Source organism: Ornithodoros turicata, chromosome 1 (genome assembly GCF_037126465.1).
Source record: "Ornithodoros turicata isolate Travis chromosome 1, ASM3712646v1, whole genome shotgun sequence".
Classification (NCBI taxonomy): domain Eukaryota; kingdom Metazoa; phylum Arthropoda; class Arachnida; order Ixodida; family Argasidae; genus Ornithodoros; species Ornithodoros turicata.
Window position 1 is genome coordinate 51,617,424 of NC_088201.1, and position 20,388 is coordinate 51,637,811.

Below are 20,388 nucleotides of genomic sequence, written 5' to 3' on the forward strand. Positions count from 1 at the left end.
GGCTGGAAAGTGACACTGGTTCGAATCCTGTCACCGGCTGTGCTGTCGGAGGTTTTCCGAAGACGTTCCAGGCGAATGTCGGCAGAGTTCCCTCTGAAGTCGTCCCAGGACGTATACTAACCCCCCCTGTCCCCCACTCCTTCCTGCTGTCCTCTCTCAATCTGTCCACGTCTGTACGCCGCTCATAGCACACAGCTCGCCCCGGTTAGCTCACAGTTGCTTCGCGGCGCTAACCCAGAATTTAAAAAAAAAAAGCACGGTAGTACCATTATTATTGCTACTCCGTGAGCAGTGAAACGCATATTGCAGGTTCCAATTTGGAGGGAGAGAGACATCGAGAAGTTTTAAAAAAAGCACGCAGTGCAGGTCTCCTGGGTTGTGACCAAGGAACAAATCATAACTGACGCTTCCAGTAGACTACACGTACAGTGGCGCGCAGATTTGCCTTTAACAGCGGAGCGCGTGGGCGCTCATAGACAGCTGGATACGAGATTGGGATGATCCACTATCCCGTTGAAGGGAGGGTCGGTACGCACAACGGATGCGTTCGCGTTTCGGCTTCTCAGGAGCACTGCTCCGTTTATCTGATGTACTCTTTGGGACACGATTGTCTAAAATCTCCAGTCCGTGGTAGTCCCCTATCGGCGATGTCGGGTACGAGGGAACAATACCAATACATTCTCCGAGGGAACAGAGCTCTGCGAGGGAATGCCATGCAGTGCCACCTGTCGAGAGAGAGAACCATCGCATACACGGCGGCGTCTGCTGGGAGAGCATTTGAGTTTGATACTTTATTCGACTTCGGCCTCCCCTCGCGGAGGTATTGGTATAGTTCCTTCGTGCGCGACATCGCCGATTGGGAATCGCTCCGCAACGGGCTGGAGATTTTAGACAACAGTCTCCCAAACAGTACCTTGGGTGGCCTTGATCACGTGCATGTATCGATAATCAGGGAACCGCATCCGTTATGCGTACCGACTCTCCCTCCAAGGGGATAGTGGATCATCCCAATCTCGTATCCAGCTGTCTATCAGCGCCCGATGCAGTGATTTATCCAGACCCCCCTAACAACCGCCCAACAACCCCCCAAAATTTTCCGAACCCCCCCAACACTTTCCCCGCTGCTGGGGTAAAAAAAAATGTAGTTATACGACGCTCTCTATCTTTTCTTAATATTTCCGCGTAACAGGTGAAAGAAACTGCAGCTCGCTGTGCTTCGTGGTGTTTTTAGACTCAGCTCCGAGTTTTGATGTTCAGTGAGACGCTTTGTAACTTATTTTCTTGTTTTCTTCAGCCTATGTAGAATGCGCTGCGATGGCATCGGAGCGGAAAATTTTCAAAGCTGCAGGCAAAGCACAGGCCTCGATGTGCTGTGGGAAAATATGCTTAAGCACATGACACGATTTACCACGAGAGACCACAAGGCGCGTCACCACCAACCACCATAACCCGAGACCGCGTATCGGAAGCAGTACAGTACTTTTTGTCCTGACACGCGTCCTCGTCGAACACATGCAGCTTATGGGCATAAGCGCGTCGCCAGTTTCGACTGAACGCTACTCTCGGAGGAGTAGACTCCGCGCCGCGTCTCTTCGACGAGCATCTTCGAGGCAAAGGTGTGCATTGGTGCCAGTGGCTTTGCTGTGCTGCAGATAAAATGAAACGAGCTCACGGCCAAGGATCCATTAAGGAATGAAAGCTGGCCTACTACTTGTTTCGCTCAGAAATCCCGCATACCACTTCAAACTGGCCAGACCTTGCACTTGCAACTTTTTGTGATCGCATGCACAAATGCGATCATGCATGCATGCGAGCATGCACAAATCAAATGTACTTGCAAGTGCTGTGAGAAACAGTCCGCGGAACGCTCATCGGCTGTCATCGACGAGCATAACTGGATTTCTTCATGCCTTCGGCGAGGCTGTCGCCGCATTCCGTCGCGGAAGCCCTATTCCGTTCCCGCGGTTGAGTGTACCGATATTAACGGCGTCAGATACTTAGCGTTTGCGTGCGGTGCCTCACCTCCACGAGTGTCCAATTTCCAGTTGAGGAACATTTTGTATCTGCGACACCCTCTGAGGCAACGAATGCAGAAACAATTACCTCTGTCATGATTTCAGAGCTTCGAAAGCTTGGTCTGGACCCTCGCGACATTTCCTCAGATCCGTTCGATGGGGGAGCAAACTTTAGTGGGGCTACTAACGGAGTTCAGGCACGACTTAAGGCCTACTCACCGGATTTAACCTTCGTGCACTGCAGAAGTCACGTACTGCAACTCGCTCTTGTGCACAGCTGCAGGAAAAGTCGCGAAATTAAGCGCGTGCTTAGTGCAGTCGGAAGGCTCTACAGTCTGTCCTCCAGGAGACAGAAAAAGCACTTGGCGTCATGTCGCACAAGCTAGTCCATCCGGGGGAACCACGATGGCTCTCCTACCACGGCAGTATTAAAATAGTGGTCCAGCATTATGCCGCCATTTGTGCTTCCTTTGAACATATTTATGTGGAAGCTGGGTACCACTCATCTCATGCTGGCGGCCTTCTTCTTGTGTTCCGAAAGGTCTCCACGATCTTCATTCGAGTCTTGCTCGCGGCGCTACTTTCCCGACTGGCCATCCTCAGTGGGACACTACAGTCATCCAAGGGAAATATCTCAGAGGCCACGAATGCGATAAATGCCGTGATAGAAGAACTGGAAGATATCAACAATTCGTGATTTGAGACGTGAGACGGACGACATCCTAAGCAAGGCATAAGCCAGCGGGATTCATGTGGAGCACGACGTATTCGCTGAAAGTTGCGGAGGATTATAGAACAACAGTTACGGATAACATGAAACTCAGATAAGCTTCAAGAACTAGCGAAATTCCACACAATGCTGAAGAATAGAAGCGAAATGACGGATCTCACTGGCGTTGCTGATCTGTGCAGAACAAGCAAGGATGGGATGTCCACAGAATTCAAACTATATAAACGGTATCCGGGTGACATCGCCAGTCATGAGAGTCTCGTCACATTGGCGTGGAAGAGAGGCGAGAGATGTTTCCTGCCTTATCTGCAGCCGCCGAGAAGATTTTGCTCTTGCCAATACGGACGGCCGGTGTTGAAAGGAGTTTCTCTGTAATGAACAGAATTTTGTCGTCCGAGCGTTCTCGGCTTCTCCCTGAGCACGTGGATGCCCTCATGAAGATATCCGTTGAAGAGCCTGCCATTCCATGCATCAGGAACGGCTCTGTAGAGGAGAACAACAACTATGAAGACGTGATTGACAGAGCCCTTGATATATGGTTAAATACACCGCACAGAAACCTTTGAGAAGACGGAGAAGTAGTCCCGTTGAATGACAACCACAACGCCTATATTTCCCGTTTTCTTAGTTTGGTTGTGGCGGAAGTCTTACCTTATCATCGCCGCTTATTTGTGTTTGTCACATAACTTTGCGATGTACGAAACTGAAAGTAATATATTGTTCGTGTTCCACCATAAATAAATATTGTTCGAAATAAGTGTTGTGAATGTTGTCCGGACACCCACTAGCCCACACACACTCGCAACAACACCCCAGACAAAGAATTCTGGATAAACCACTGGCCCGATGACACGCGCTCCGCTGGTAAGGTGCCACTCCGGACTTGGAAAACTGTGTTTATTTTATTTAGTGCATGAAAAGAAGGTGCCTCAGCGATTCTAGACGCGAAATTTCAATCCTGTTTACGAACGCTGTGCATTTCTGTCAATTTTTGAAGATCTGCTGAGCCTCCACAAGTTTCGATGACTCGAGGAGCCGGTGACGTAATCATAAGCCCACAAATTGCAGTGTCATGTTCTGGAGAGGGTACTCGTCTCCTAGCAGCGGCGTCGGGGGAGGGCCACGTGTTGGAGAACTCACGTGACGAGATCGAAAGAGGGGAAATGGGAGAGATGCCTTCTCCCTCCTTGTGTTTTCTCGAAGGTCGGTGCTGACGGAGGATATGTCACGTGGGGCTCCGCTAACGGAGTGCAAAAAGTGCGCCAACCGGAAGACGCGAAGGGCAACAACATTGCCAGATGAGAGCCGAGCGCTCCGTCGGAGCCTAACATATGCCACAGTTCTCAAAAATCAAAAGCAAAATAATTTTCTCTAGCTTTCGCGACACGTAGAATCAAAATATTTTGCAGGAATGTAGAGTGAGACAAGAAGATTTCAGTAACATAACTTTGGTAGCATTCTGAAGACACGAGATATAGTCCGTAGTGGCACTTTAAGGCAAGTCTGCGCGCCACTGTATATAGTCTAGATCAGTGTTTCTCAAACTGCGGGTCATGACCCCCAAGTGGATCATGAGCCTTTTTCTCGGGGTCATGGACGGTCCAAGCAGACATGCGATATGCCTTGAGCCACACAGACCAACGTATTGATTTGCTTGTATCAAGAAAGCAAATTCGTCATTCTCATTAAAATACGTGATTAGATGAATCCTTGTTAAACAACATTAATAAGATTTTTTGGTAGCTCTCTCTGTGGTTAATGTCTTTTAAAGAAATTACAACCTAAATGTATTTGCGTCATTGAAGAAAGGAAAATTTTCGGAAGGCATATAAAGTTGGCGGGCCATGGTCGGTTTGGTACTACTCAAAGGGGTCACGTACTGGAAAATTTTGAGAAACACTGGTCTAGACGTTATGTTTAACACAGAAGGGTCAAGGCAAAGAGCTGGTGTAAACTTGTCTTTGCTGGTTAGTGAGCCCATCGTGCTATGTTCTTTCCGTCCCGATTTGTCCGCTTCGTTGCCCTCCGATTCAAGGCCATGTTACCCTCCTCAGTCCAGACTAGACTACATGAGATCGGACCTTTGGAAACTCAACAGTCAGGTCTTCAGTTAAGGGTTACTACTGTGTCCCAAGAAACTACAGCTCACTCTCCCAACGAAAGTTTTGCTTACAGTGTACAAATTGGCCATGGAGGAGAGCTCATAACCTTCCAAAAATTTCCTATAATATTGTCAACAAAGCTGAAACTAGTAGAAGAGGTCCACTGTAATTATCGGTGTTAACAATGTTTTGTGTAAAACGGGTTGTCCCAAATGAACAGTGTTGTTCTTCCAGTAGTTTTCCAGTTCCCTCTGCTATTACCTAAGCACAAAGACACAGCGCAGCGTAATAACCATGGACACGTAGCTGCAACGTACCGCTGACCGTCCACCCAGTGTACCAAGAAGTCACGTGATCCCTATGTTACACTGTGTTCAGGCGCAGTGCTTTATTACGAAACACGAGCTCATGCGGCTGATCCTTTACTGCAGTACCCATCACAATTTGTCAGACTTCTAGACTATACTATCGTTGTTGTTAGCTTCGTTGTTATTGGAACAGTTCCTATCTTCCAAGGTGTATCCTGAAAAAAAAAAAATAGTGGAATGGACTTCGTTCATTTGACTTAGCCGTGTTGGTGCACTCAATAATAGCAAAGGACTATACTGCAGCATATTAGAAATAAGAAACTGGTATAGGCAACGAAGCAGAAGTCAGAACGAATAACGCTGTCTCTATTTCTTCCTTCTTAGATGTGATTCCAGTTAAATGACATTGACCTAGTACCTCGTTTTGTGCACGTATGGTGAAGACTACCCTTTCACAACGTAAGAATAGGAGTTTGTACACTGCGCATATCCTACCAATAATATCACTTACCGTCGAGTACCATAAGCAGCACGATTGGCTGGGGAGCAACCGTGGCTTCATTCCAAAATGACTTTCACTGATGTCCAGCTTATAGTGGAACGTCGCCTAGAGAATAAGATGAAGCCTACTAGCTGGGCTTGGGGGGGGGGGGGGGGTCATTACGACGTCGGGGGCTGACGACGTTTAATGGTTGGCCATTGAGAGCGCAGTCCGAGCAGCGATTAGCGTACTGTCATTTGAGGGGTCGGGCAACGTTTCGTGGTAAGGGGTGGACACTAACGCTAATTGTGTGTACTACAATTCAAACACAGAATACGTGCCAACGGTCAATATTATACTACCGGTACTATAAAGCGTAATACATAGCGCATTTGGCGACTAAGTATAGTGATAGTCCAGAAAAACTAATATTTTCTAGCGTAGTTCAAACAGTAGATTCCCAGCTTTCTAGTACGATGCAGTGGAATCTCTGTTCTATAGAATGAGATATGGCAGCTATTTTTATCACGACCGCCGCATTACGAAAGTTGCGGCCGAAAATTTTAAAAGTACAAAATTTTCCATTCTTCAAGCGTTGCTAACGTATAAAGTAATTTCGCGAGGAAGCACACTTTTTTCTAACGCGCCTATGGTGTTATTCAATGAGGGACTATGTTTACTTCACCCGCTGGTTGAATAGAAAGACGTGAAAAAAAATGGCAAGCGGAGCAGAAATCGCATCTTTTGCGCGCAGCATGAAGAACGCATTTTGAGTAAGCTATAGAGGATGTAGTACTGCATCTTTTAATGACATAAAAATCACGTTAGGTAGTTCATCAGATAAAGCGCGAGCGAGTAAATGGCGAAAATGTACTGCGGGGGCCACAGTTAACCAAATTTCCTGTTTCACTGGCCTCGCTCCGATAAGCGTTCGACTATCGGGGAACAGCGAAAACAGCATTGGACCGGTCGATTGTCACTTTGGGGATGGCCGGATGTTGGCATAGTGTCACTTGTGAACACACGGGGGCGAACAAGAAAAGAAAAGAACGGCTGAAACGCAATGAAAGAAGACTGCTTATCTGAAACTTGCGTGAATGACTTCCTAGGGCTTCTTTCATTGCGCTTGGGCCGTTGTTCTTACAGGTGTTCGTCAAAAAACGATACCATACCTGCAACCGACCGCCCCGAAAGTGATAGTTGACCGGTCCATTGCTATTTCCACTGTTCTCCGGTAGTCGGGCGCTTATCGGAGCGAGGCCACGGACACGACAGTGCACGTTTCTGACTTTACGCTACGTGACTGACGCTAAGTATCAGATGCCTCCAAAGCTTTGAGGAAATATACAGGGTGTTTTTTTTTAATCCTTTAAATAGTTTTTTTTTTATAATAAAACTTTTAGCTACCTATATTCTGTTGTCAGAGGCGGGTTGTGCGGGCCATGCGGACATCTTGACGGAAAGCGTAACTACTGGACAACTAATTACCTAATATTAATTTATGAACTTATTAATTTGATGTTTTCGGGGGGAAACGAGACAGCGGAATTGGAGTGAGTCATTATTCAAATCCGCGCTCTTCTTTCAGTTGCTTAAAACCAGCACGTACTTGAAATGAACCGAAACCGAAACCACGCACTTCTGAAGCGCAAAAGGAGCGACGGGCGTTCGCGTTGGAGGACCACGTGTCGTTTCGGCCCACGACAAGTGCGTATAGTTTTGGTTTCACCTCATTTGAATGTCAACTTTTTGGCGGTTTATATCTCCAAGTACGTGCTCGTTTCATGACTTTAGAAGAAAAAAAGGGTGGATTCAAATAATGATTGCCTCCAATTCTGCTGTCTCGCATTTTCCTCGAAAACGTCTTATTAGAGAGTCACTTTTATGTAGTCTTCCAATAGTTATATGCGCTTTACCACAGCATATCCGCCCGGCTGCATAACCCGCCTGCAAAAATGGCATCAGTGCTACTCTTACAGCTTTCTTAAAAATATCAGTAAGATATTTTTTTTATGTATTTTGAGGTGGGACCTTCACCACTACTCATCTGCGTAGGCCCTCTACGCGCACTAATTTTTAAAAAAAAGTGTCGGAGGTGTTCGAGCGGCCATATTGGATCATCTGGCGTGAAACGGCCCTCTACAGACAGTTTACAGCAGAGTTATCTGGACGCCGCCATCTTAGCGCACGTGACCTTGCCCGCCACTGCTTGCCTTCTCTTTCGGCTGCCTATTGGCACAGCGCACGTAGTACGGCGGTGCAACCCAGAGACGCTTTCTCAGATTTTAATTTTTTTGCAATGAATTCCGGATGGAAGGATGACACGAGGCTTTGGCCGAAGCTTCGACGATCAGGTGAGTGCATTTGCTTGATTTAGAGTGATATTTCTGTCCTCGTGCGTCCCAGATGATCGGCCCCACTATGCGATTCCACGTCAAGAGACCCAACGGGTCAAGAGATCCATCGAGTCAAGAGATCAACCGATGGATCTCTTGACTCGGAGGATCTCTTGACCCGGTTGGATCTCTTGACTCGTCTGAGGATTTGCCAGGCTTGTATCTTTTGACCCCTTTGTGTTACGTCGTTAACTCTAACGTCGCTAAACAGAAAGTACTCGTATCGGAATACGAGGGACTCGTTTTACGTGCGGTATAAACAAAATACAAATGCAGGTGGGAAATCAACATCTCATTTCTACAGTTAGCGTGGGCTACGTACACCCACATTGGGTAGGCCGGCCGCTGTTACAAACACGTTGATTATTCAAGCACTTCTCGTGTCACATCAGGCTCGTAGTCGAATAGTCAAGTCGCTGTTGTGGACAGACGTTCTACATGGCGGAACCGACTGATCATGAACTCTCTCAGGGTACGAAAAATAGCTTCATATGCCCGAACAGCTTCTTTTTTTTTTTTTTTTTGTGTGTGTGTGTGTGTGTGTTTCTATATCAAGTTTTACCTTAATTTTTCCCGCCGTCCACAAAACAACGAAGACAAAGCACTTTGCGGCTGGGCCCATTATGATCGGTAACAAACTTCAGCTCTGGCATAACGTGGGGCCGGCTGCGCCAATGGACACAAAAGTGCAAAGATAACTCTGAGTCCAGCAGTATACCCTGCATTTTGGGGTTGAGGTCAATGAACGTGACAGGTCAATGTTGATTAGAAAGCACAGTCACATTTTCCGCACGGTCAGTAAAAGAATGGAATAACGTGATAAGGGTGAGGGCCAATGAAAAGAACCAGACAAGGATAAGTTTTAAGCCCTGCGGCCTACGATTCTTTGTAAGTTGAGCTCCATATTCTTGGTAACAAGCATCTGTTCTTTCATAGCGTGTTACTGCGCTAGGGGCAATGGGCATAAACGTTCAAAGGCAAAAGAAGGACTCGCTGCCGTAACCTACAGCACAACCTCAAGGTTTCTCGCTTACTTTTTGTTTTCTTTTTTCTTGTGCGTGTGTGTTAAGAAGAAAGAAAACACCGAAAACTCTTCACTGTTACTGGGCATATTACTTCCTAACTTAATACTACGTACAGCGCAATCGTTCTGCAATGAACATGGTAAGGGATAGACTTTCTTTCTTGTCGGGAACCCTGACCAGTATGACGCTTTGACTGGTTGGATCTCTGAACTCGCCTGTCACGTGACCGGTTGGATCTCCCGACTCGTTGGATCTCTTGACCGGAAGCGCACCGCTTCCGGTCAAGAGATCCAACGAGTCAAGAGGTCCAACCAGTCAAAGCGTCATACTGGTCAGGATTCCCGACAAAAAAGAAAGTCTATCCCTTACCATGTTCATTGCAGAACTATTGCGTTGTACATAGTATTAGGTTATGAAGTAATATGCCCGGTAACAGTGAATACTTTTCTGTGTTTTCTCTCTTCTTACCACACACGCACAAAAAAAAAGTAAGCGAGAAAATCCTGAGGTTGTGCTGTCGGTTACGGCGGCGAGTCCCCCTTTTGCCTTTGCACTTTTATGTTCATTGCCCTAGCGCCGTAACACGCTATGCCAGAACGGATGCCTGTTACGAAGAATATTGAGCTCAACTTACAAAGAATCGTAGGCTGCAGGGGCAGGGATCCTTATCGCGTTCTTTTCAGTGGCCCCCACCGTTATCACGTTATTCTATTCCTTTACTGACTGTGCGGGAAAATACTGTCTGACTGTGCTTTCCAATCAACATTGACCTGCCACGTTCATTGACCTCAACCCCAAAATGCAGGTTATACTGCTGGACTCAGAGTTGTCTTTGTACTTTGTCCATTGGCGCAGCCGTCCCCACGTTATGCCAGAACTGAAGTTTGTTACCGATAATAATGGGCCCAGCAGCAAAGTGCTCTGGCTTTGTCCTTCTGTGGACGGCGGGAAAAATTCTAGGAAAACTTGATACAGAAAAAAAAAACACAAAAAAACAGATGTTCGGGCATATGAAGTACCCTTTCGTACCCTGAGAGAGTCCATGATCAGACGGTTCCGCCATGTAGAACGTCTGTCCACAACAGCGACTTGGCTCTTCGACTACGAGCCTGCTGTGATACGAGAAGTGTTTGAATAATCAACGTGTTTGAAACAGCGGCCGGCCCACCCAACGTGAGTGTACGTAGCCTACGCTAACTGTAGAAATAATCACTAACACGAAGCGCTGTCAAAAAAAAAAAAAAAAAGACAACATTTTATAAATCCTGTGTTACAAACAGGTTGATCTTATGCAACCCCCTGTTTTTAACAGAAATGACATAAGAGAACTGTCGGCTTTTCTTGGACTGCGCTATGTGTTACTGTGATATCCAGTGTCAATTACGTCAGCGCCGGCGCAAGGCTTTGGTAGCTTATCCAATATCACTGCGCCGCCATTCCCTTGATATACTACCCAGTGTTTAAGTTCTCGACTGCGCGGCGTACCTTTGTGTTGATCGCGTTTCACTCTTCCTTTACGAAATAAAGTTCACGCACAGAGAGCACGACGTTGCAGTTGCTACGCCGTGACTCGAAGGCATACAACTCGCCATGATGTCTGTGTGTTTCTATACTTACGCCATCCCGCGACTATGATATTGGCGACGAGGATTAACCACTTTGCATCTTTGCTGTTCGAGTAGACCTGCATCTACAGAGCACTCACCGTCATGCCAGTTTACTGCAATATTGAGCAGTTCGACGGCGACGCTTCTGCGTGGACTGACTACCGGGAAAGGATTCAGCAGTACTTCGAAGCTAACAACGTTGCTCAGGACAAGCAACGCGCTGTCTTTTTGACATGCTGTGGAAAGCAGACATATACGTTACTTCGGAGCCTGCTTGCGCCTGCTGCACCGTCCGCCACGGCACTTCCCGCCATCCTGGAGGCGTTGGATAGTCATTACTCTCCAAAGCCGTCACAAGTAGTCGCTCGCTACAAGTTCAACACAAGGGTTCGTCAGGAAGGCGAAGCCGTAAGTGATTTCATTGCTGCGTTGAACAGATTGTCGGATGATTGCGAATTCGGCACATTTCGGGACAGTATGCTACGTGATAGAATTGTGTGTGGCATTAATGACGCCCAAATGCAGACACGACTACTCGAAGTGCCAGATCTTACCCTAGCCATTGCAAAGAAGACTGTTGTCGCAATTGAAGCTGCACGAAACGATTCCAGAACGCTGTCCACACAATCCGAGGGCACAGCTGCGAATTTTGTGAAGAATAAGTCGACAGGAATAACGTGTTACCGCTGCGGTGAGAAGCATTTGGCGACACAGTGCCGACATCGTAACACAGTTTGTCATAGCTGCGGGAAAAAAGGTCACCTGGCGAAAGTTTGCCAAGGAAAAGCAAACAAGAAGAAAGAACAGGTGGAAGACAAGAAAAAGTCTGACAAAAAGAAACCAGTACATGCCGTTGAAGATCCATCTGAAGACGAAGAAGAAGCTACTTCTGTGTCTCAAGTGTTTGATCTCTGGAATGCGTCGGATCGAAGCGATCCGTTTCGCGCGCACGTCGTCCTTGATGGTGTTCCGTTGGAAATGGAACTCGATACAGGTGCTGGAGTATCTATCATCGGTGAAAATGTTCTGCGCAAGGTTCTTCCCCATGCAAAGCTTGAGACTTCCAACGTACTGTTGCGAAGCTATTCTGGTGAACTAACTCGTGTGAGAGGATGCGTGAACGTTCAAGTGAAGTTCCGTGACAAGCAGGAGTGCTTACCACTCTACGTGGCGCCGGGTTCTTGTCCAAATCTTTTCGGCCGCACTTGGATGAAAGCTTTTGGCATGGCTCTGACAGCAGAGGACACACGCGTCTGCGTGGTCTCAACTGTTGAGGACGTTATTGCTAAGCATCAAGACGTTTTTTCAGATACTTTGGGTACCCTGAAGGATGTCACAGCGAAACTACAAATTCAGGACGGCGCACGCCCAAGATTCTTTAAAGCGCGTGCAGTACCGTTTGCTCTTCAAGACCGAGTCGCCGAGGAGCTACAACGTACGCAGCGTGAAGGCATTATCGAACCAGTAAAGACGTCTGAATGGGCCGCGCCCATTGTTCCTGTCGTCAAACGCGATGGACGTGTAAGAATTTGCGGTGACTTCAAGATTACCGTAAATCCCGTTGCCGTACCTGAGAAGTATCCGATCCAAGGGTTGAGGAACTGTTCGCTAAGCTGTCAGGAGGAAAGAAATTCAGTAAGCTTGACCTCAAGGATGCTTAACAACAAATACTGCTGGACGAAGAGTCCAAGAACCTGGTGACCATCAACACTCAGAAAGGGTTGTATCGGTACGTAAGGCTACCGTTCGGTGTTTCTACGGCACCAGCGTTATTTCAACGAATAATGGAAAACCTGCTGCAAGATCTGCGTGGCGTCGTGGTTTACTTCGACGATATCCTTGTCACTGGAAAGGATGACGACGATCACAAGAAGAACTTGGATATTGTACTGCGAAGGCTTGAAGAAGCTGTACTACGATTGAAACTTGAAAAGTGCATTTTTATGGCCCCTAGGGTGCACTATTTAGGTCACGTAATCACGGAGGTGGGGTTACATCCTGATCCAAAGAAGGTGGAAGCTGTGACGAAGGCGCCAGCGCCAACGAATGTGAAAACGTTGCAGAGCTACCTGGGGCTAGTGAACTATTACAGGAAGTTCTTGCCTGATTTGTCGACAGTACTGCATCCTCTAAACCAGTTACTGGGAGCAAATGCGCCATGGACTTGGGGCACCGAGCAGCAGCTCGCTTTCCAAAAAAGTAAGGACCTCCTAACATCTGCTAGGGTCCTAGCTCACTTTGACCCCAAGAAACCTTTGGTGTTGGTATGTGATGCATCGCCTTATGGCGTGGGTGCTGTACTTGCGCACCGTGAACTGTCAGGTGAAGAGCTTCCTATTGCATATGCGTCAAGGAGCTTAATGCCAGCAGAATGTAATTACAGCCAACTCGATAAAGAGGCTCTGGCCGTAATTTTTGGCGTTCTGAGGTTTCATCAATACCTCTGGGGTCATTCATTCGAAATAGTGACCGACCACAAGCCACTGTTGGGACTTTTAGCGCACGATAAGCCTGTACCTAATAACTGTTCACCCAGGCTTCTTCGCTGGGCCCTGACGTTATCTTCTTACCGCTACGAGTTGGTCTATCGACAGGGAAGCCGCATCGCACATGCCGATGGACTGAGCAGATTGCCACTACCTACCGAAGCTCTTCCCGTGGAACGACCCTCAGAAGTGTTCCTGTTGGAAGGAGTCTACCCAACTGTTTTAGCCGCAAAGGTAGTCGCTCAAGCCACGTCAAGAGACGTCATTGCATCCAACGTTCGCCACATACTGTTGTCAGGCGGCAAATTACCTGACGTGACTGACTACAGGCCTTACCAAAGGCGTTTTGATCAACTGAGCGTGCAGGATGACTGTATACTTCTTGGAAATCGTGTTGTCATTCCTCAAGAGCTACGTGCAAAGGTTCTCGACTTGCTTCATGACAGCCACCCTGGTGTCACAAAAATGAAGGCTGTGGCCCGCAGTCACGTCTGGTGGGATACATTGGACGAAGATATTGCCGCGAGGGTACAGAGATGCATGACATGCCAAGAACAACAACGTGAGTCCAGGCGTGTTCCTATGACGCCTTGGCCTTTTCCAGAAAGAGCATGGTCGCGCTTGCATGTGGATTTTGCAGGCCCTTTTAAGGGTCATTACATCTTCATCCTTGTGGACGCATTTTCCAAGTGGGTAGAAGCCGAAGTTGTTCCATCACCATCCGCGGAAGCTACTATTTCTTGTCTACGTTCTATATTTGCGAGACATGGACTGCCCGATCTCGTAGTGTCGGATAATGGACCAGCATTTGTATCAGCAAAGTACACAGAATTTGTGAAGCGGAATGGAGTAAGAAAAGTCCTAATTCCTCCATATCACCCAGCATCGAATGGGGCTGCTGAAAGGGTTGTTCAAACAATTAAGAACAAGCTTAAGAAGGCAAGCATAGGTGATTTCAAGACGCAGCTATCTCGCGCACTATTCAGCTATCGAACAACGCCGCACGAGATAACCGGTGCATCTCCAGCAGAACTCTTGTGCGGAAGAAAACTCAGGACTGCTCTGGATAATCTCCATCCGGACATGCGCACCACAGTGCTTCGTAAGCAACTGCGCAGCAAACTTTTGCGTGACAAAAGCGCTCGTTCCCACAGCGTCTATCGTCCTGGGGATTCAGTGTTCGCAAGAAATTTTCGACCTGGACCAACTTGGGTCCCTGCTGTTGTCACAAAAGCACAAGGACAGTCGTCTGCTGTTGTACAGCTACCTGGGGGAGTTATTTCCACCAGGCACCAAGACCATCTACGAAGGGATGCACAGCGATCAGAATCATCATCAGACAGCGACGCTGAAACAGCACAGTCGCAGTTGTCACCGAGTGTACCACCAGCTGATTTTCAACCTGATACCGTGGAGAATCATGGGTCATGTCCAGACGGCAGCAGCACTTCAAGTGATAGTGCGGTGACATCGTCACCTAGACGGTCTACACGAATCAAGCGTCCTGTGGACAGATATTGCCCATAGTTGGTGCTGATGACATTTTTGTCTTCTCGCTTTATTTTCGTAGATAGCAAGTGCTGTAATGCTTATACGTAAGTCAGGTGTTCTGCTTTCTTTTCGGAGAGGGGAGGAGTGTGATATCCAGTGTCAATTACGTCAGCGCCGGCGCAAGGCTTTGGTAGCTTATCCAATATCACTGCGCCGCCATTCCCTTGATATACTACCCAGTGTTTTAAGTTCTCGACTGCGCGGCGTACCTTTGTGTTGATCGCGTTTCACTCTTCCTTTACGAAATAAAGTTCACGCACAGAGAGCACGACGTTGCAGTTGCTACGCCGTGACTCGAAGGCATACAACTCGCCATGATGTCTGTGTGTTTCTATACTTACGCCATCCCGCGACTATGATAGTTACAAAGTAAGTAACTAAGTCAGTAAAAATGAGATGTTGATTTGCCACCTGCATTTGTATTATATTTATACCGCACGTAAAACTAGTCCCTCGTATTTCGATACGAGTAATCTCTGCTTAGCGATGTTAGAGTTAACGACGTAACACAAAGGGGTCAAAAGATCAAAGCCTGGCGAACCCTCAGAGGAGTCAAGAGATCCAACCGGGTCAAGAGATCCATCGGTGGATCTCTTGACTCGATGGATCTCTTGACCCGTTGGATCTCTTGACGTGGAATCAAGCGCACTATGCTCGAGTTACTACATATTTCGGCGTTTTTTTGTTTTTGTTTTTTTTTTCTCTTCTTTTGTTGCGCATACGTTACGGTGTGGGTACGTTCATAATGTAATATCGTAAGATCGTGATTTCTTGCTTTTTTATCGCAAGAGTTGCGGTACAACTGCCTGAGAAAGATATGCATGTAAGGGCTTGTCGTTATGAAGTAGCATATACTTTTATTGTTGATTTCAGATGTATACAACCACATGATCAACGAGCTAGAGGGAGACGGAAAGCCTGCGCTGAGCTACAGAGAATTTGCGAAGGGAACGAAGCTGTTTGACAGCGGCCATGTCGGTGCAGTACTGTGCCAGTGCAACGATGGTGTATGAATTTTAAAGGCCGACATCAGGTCGACACAAACAGTGAGAAGAACGTGTAGTACAGAGACTAGCTTCGGGCCCACTTTGGCGGCAACATGCACATGTAAAGCGGGTTTGAGCAGCAGGTGCAGTCATATTTGTACACCGCTCATCAAGGTTGTAAGGCGACAAACAAGGGGCTCACGATCGAGTGCTTCGTGCACTGACAAGGCATGTACACGGAACCGTTCAACTGCAAGGAACGTGACCCCTGCAACTATGGGGAAAGTTTATTCTCACAAGCTGCAGCCAACGCTACAGCGGAGTTTGGGGCTCACACAGAAATGCTGCGCCACTTTGAGGGTTGCATTACTTACCCTCGCTGACTGTCCCGGTTTGAAATCCTTCCTCTGAAGATTCGATACCTACTGTTGTCGAATCAGCTTGTTTTTCTCTCTTTGTGGAAACCAGCTTCGTCCCACACGATCAGATCTCTGACACAGTTTCACGGAACAAGTCTTCCCTCTGCTTTTCCAGATTGTGCACAGAACTGTAGCACACCGGTAAAAAAGGTCGGAAACACTCACATGGGCAAAGGTACACAGGCTCTCGCAGAAGGCAAGCAATGGCGTGGCTACAGTGGCGCCATCTACTAGCGCCCGAAGAAACTGGCTGCTGTAAACGGTCTATATACAAAATCTGGTCTTTGACTGTGGTAGAAGTGCTGGTCACCACTAACGTTTTCACGCATGGCATATAGGTGGCGTGCACGCGACGTTACGTTACAGCTAGGGAGCCTGCATGTCCCTTCAGATGACGCACCCTGGAAGTCGCTGAGAAGGCGTGTTAGCTTAGCTCAATTGGTAGAGCCCTGGGCTGGTAATCCAGAAGATGTGGGTTCGAGTCCTACAGCTGGCTAACCTTTTCAGTGACTTTCATCTTTCATCGTTAATTTCTTAGGCAACTTGAGGCCTTGTATGTGATTGTCCCTTCTATGTTGTTCCAGCCTCAGAACATCAGTTCTCTCGCGTTCTCCTTCTCCGTCCTCTTTGACAGGGTGGGGGCTTCCTAGTGACGGGTCCACGCCTCGGGGCATCCGCCATTTTAGGTCATATCTTCCGTCTTTCGTTCGTTTGGTTCATTCCAGTGTACAGTTCTTTTCGTCATGACTTCTCCTGGCTTTTGGAACATTTTTGCAACAAGATAGGACGCAACAACAATTGGAAACGATGATGTGAATACGCATATACACTGCCAGGAATTTATGCTTGAAACAGAAAGGAAAGGAGGTTGTACAGGTACAATAAAACAAAAGCTTTTTTTTTCCTCAAAACGACTTCGGATCCTCCTCCTTTTCCGTAGAACAGTCCCTTATGCTGTCACAGCTTCCGTACAGAAGAAAATGGCTATATTTCCTTCATAATGAGCAACCATATCGCGCAACAAAAAGTACGGTACCTGAAGGATCCCAACTAAGAGGTTTGCCATATGGCGGGGTGCATAAAGATTTATTAAAGAAAAAGGAAAGGTCAGTCGGCAGAGGCCGGCTCGCTATTCCAAAAGAAAAAAAGAAAAAATGAAGGAAAGAGAGGAAAAGATAAACTGAAAAATCACGCACACGGTCACATGAGCGCGACATGGGGGGGGGGGGGGGGGGGATATATTTATTCGAACAAAGGAAAAAGAAAGGGGAGGAGGTGCGCGACATGGGTTCGCTGCAGAGTAAGTACAGCGAGCCTTTGATGTACGAAGCGGCAGACTGGCACGTAAATTGCAGCCAGACGGCACCAAATTGTAAATGGAGGCACAGCTCACACAAGCATAAAAAAAGAAAGAAAATGCCGCACATACTACTACATTACATGAATACAAATGTGTTGATCTTAGAGATCACGCGAAACACACCCACCCTTAACGTCTAAGTGCCAGCCATGACTCTGGTCAGCAATGTAAAACCTCATGTTAAGTAGCCCCTATATGAATATTAGCATTGTGATATTTTCAGATCTTATGGGTGTCCAAAATATGATGTTTTCGAAAGTATGACCCTCTGGATATCTGGTGGACATATTCAAATGATATTACACATTTGGACCATTCCTGGGTATTCTCAGATGATTTATGGTAGTTTGGGATGCCGTATGCTCAGTGCTGTACTGGAAACAGATGGGATAGGGTATGCCATAGTGTTAAACGGGACACAAAAATGCGAGCAGATTTTCAAAGCAGCATCGGACTCGTGTGATGTTTAGCTTCGACAGCCGCTTCAGTGATTGCACCAACTTATTCAAAAGGAGCTCACAAAGGCACTGCCATTTTGTGATTCCCACAAGGGCTGTCGCAACATATTTTTGAAGAAGTTTGCTGGCGTTCGTCTCAAAATGTACCTCAGGTGCGGTACAAAAACAGTGCACAAAGTTCGTACAGCAGAAAAACCTGTGCGGCTGTCAACCTACCATGATCCAGTGTATATTGCACACATTCTCTCCCTTTGCTGTTTTCCAATAAATCTGATATAATCTTGGCCGCAGTGCACTTCTGTAAGCTGTCCTATAGTAGTCTATTTGTTGTCCATAAGCTGTCCATTTGTCCTTGCCTAAAGCCGGATCAGACAGCGCGAAACGGCATCAGAAATCGCACACGTTTGTTGGTTATGTCTGTCGAGTTGAAAGCCTTGTCCTAGAACCATTTAATAACGAGTTGACGAGACCACTGACGAGAATAAAAACGAGACCACTGAGGTGTTTTTTCGTGAAGATACCACGCACAGAAAAACTGGGGAAGGCTGATAGAGTCTCATAGGTGGACTATCGCAACGATCGCAACACGCTGCAACCAGCGCTGTTTATGACCGAAAATGGCGGGGCGTCCGCCGCTGTCCCCACCCTGTCAACGACGACGGAGGAGGAGAACGCGCATGCAGGCTCCCTTTAGCATAGCTTTACCCGTGCGTTTCCCTCTTTCTGGCCTGGCCTTCAGGGCCTTTTGTACCATTACGTTCGCACGACGTGCCTCCTGAACACGAGTTGGCCAGATCGCTGAGCCTTCGCCCCAGGGTTTATTCACATGACGTCATCCGCAGGAGACCACCACTGTCGCTAACAGGCAGATGTGCTGTCATCGGCCGCCATATTGTAGGTCCCATCCAAGCCGTCACCCATATCGCACTCACCGTATATTTCGCGTTTCAAAGTTATTGTGCTCTGTGATTTGTAGCATATCCAAGCGATTTTCATGTTTCCGACGTTAATAATCATCCAAAAAAGCATACTCTAGCGAACGAAGGCGGGAACATAACTTCGAGGGACCTACAGTATGGCGGCGAGGTGACATCAGTGAATACACCCCATAGACGACCTGCGCCCAGGGATTTCCCTACCCCCCCCCCTTGAAATTTCTCAGGTGACCCCACCCAGCTCGGCCACCAACACGTTGTGGTAAAGAATCCGGCGCAGCGAATTACATCCTGTATACTGTCAAACTTGGGCAGTAGGACCACAGTCGTGCAGATGATCGTACCATGCATTTGTCCAAAATCATTTGAAAGTGATTGTTCAGTGCATATATTGCGCGTATATACGAGCAAAAATACGTGCGGGCACGCAAACTCAATGTGGATCATCAAGAACCATTTGCGATTTGATTATGCATCTTAATGTTGAAATGCCGTTCATTATGAATATGTATTCTAATGTACTGTGGTCTAACGTAATAACATGTACAAATAAAACGGGAAATCTGTACATAGATGTCACCATTTTGCCACGATTCTTTCCGTGTCTAAGAAAAATTCCTTAAGTGGAACCTTCACCTAGCACCCCCCCCCCCCCTCCTTTGAAAGCTCGGCACCAGCAGTGAATTTCTGTGGAAATCACTGCCTGCGCCCCTATGTCATTCATTACGTAACACCGTCGCGCAAAGCATATGCTGGTGGGTACTACCACATGCTTTGATTATGAAGGCCAGTCGCGGTGGTACCTGCAACAAAACAAGTGATAACGAGTGACTCGTGTCCTTGTTTGTCCGTATCGCATCCCAAGCACTGACATTCGCACACCAGCGCTCTTGGGCAAACTGTAGTGGAACATCACGTGACTTAGGAAAATCCGCCAGAGCGCGGCCCTATCGCGGACTTCAGCGTCCCTGGAGCATCCTTCATTTTTGGGTACCTGAAAACCTTCCCGATTGGCACACCCGTATTTCTGGCTCACCATACTTCGAACTAGTCTTCTCGTGACGTCACATGTTTGCAAACATGTTTCCCTCTTTCTGGAGAACCAGCGCACCCCACCTATAGAGCATCTGCGAAACGCGCAGCAGACGTCTAATTCCCAGGTCCCTTCCCTTCTTCGTACAGTTCACGTCACAGGCGTAAGCAGTGTTGCCACACCTACAGATTTATCATGAGATCTACCTACTTTTTGAAAAATCTAAAGATCTACAGAGATTTCCGAAAATCTCATGATTTTTTTGCTCCAACGAATGAGTCAGTCGACCCAGTGTTTCGCATCAGTGCACAAAACGAAACGATGAAAAACGTCAGCAGAACGCGGGAATGAGTGCTTTACTGACTATTTTTTAGAATATTTTCCACAGTTAATTTGACGAAAACGAAGCAAAGGAACAGCCTCTCAACGACCACCAACTGGCCTCCTGCACACAAAACGCATGCTGTTGGGTCAAACTGCTTCGCCTTCGCAGTTG

At 47.3% G+C, this 20,388-nt stretch overlaps 1 protein-coding gene across 1 annotated transcript in view; it reads right to left on the bottom strand.

Moving 5' to 3' along the window:
• Positions 1-5,204: 5,204 nt before the first annotated feature.
• LOC135378248 (post-GPI attachment to proteins factor 6-like) overlaps positions 5,205-20,388 on the bottom strand; it is a 39,487-nt gene continuing 24,303 nt past the window's right edge. Inside the window, exon 13 of the mRNA XM_064611219.1 lies at positions 5,205-5,370. Coding sequence (XP_064467289.1) covers positions 5,303-5,370 — 68 coding nt within the window. The 3' untranslated portion in view covers positions 5,205-5,302. The remainder of the gene's footprint in view (positions 5,371-20,388) is intronic.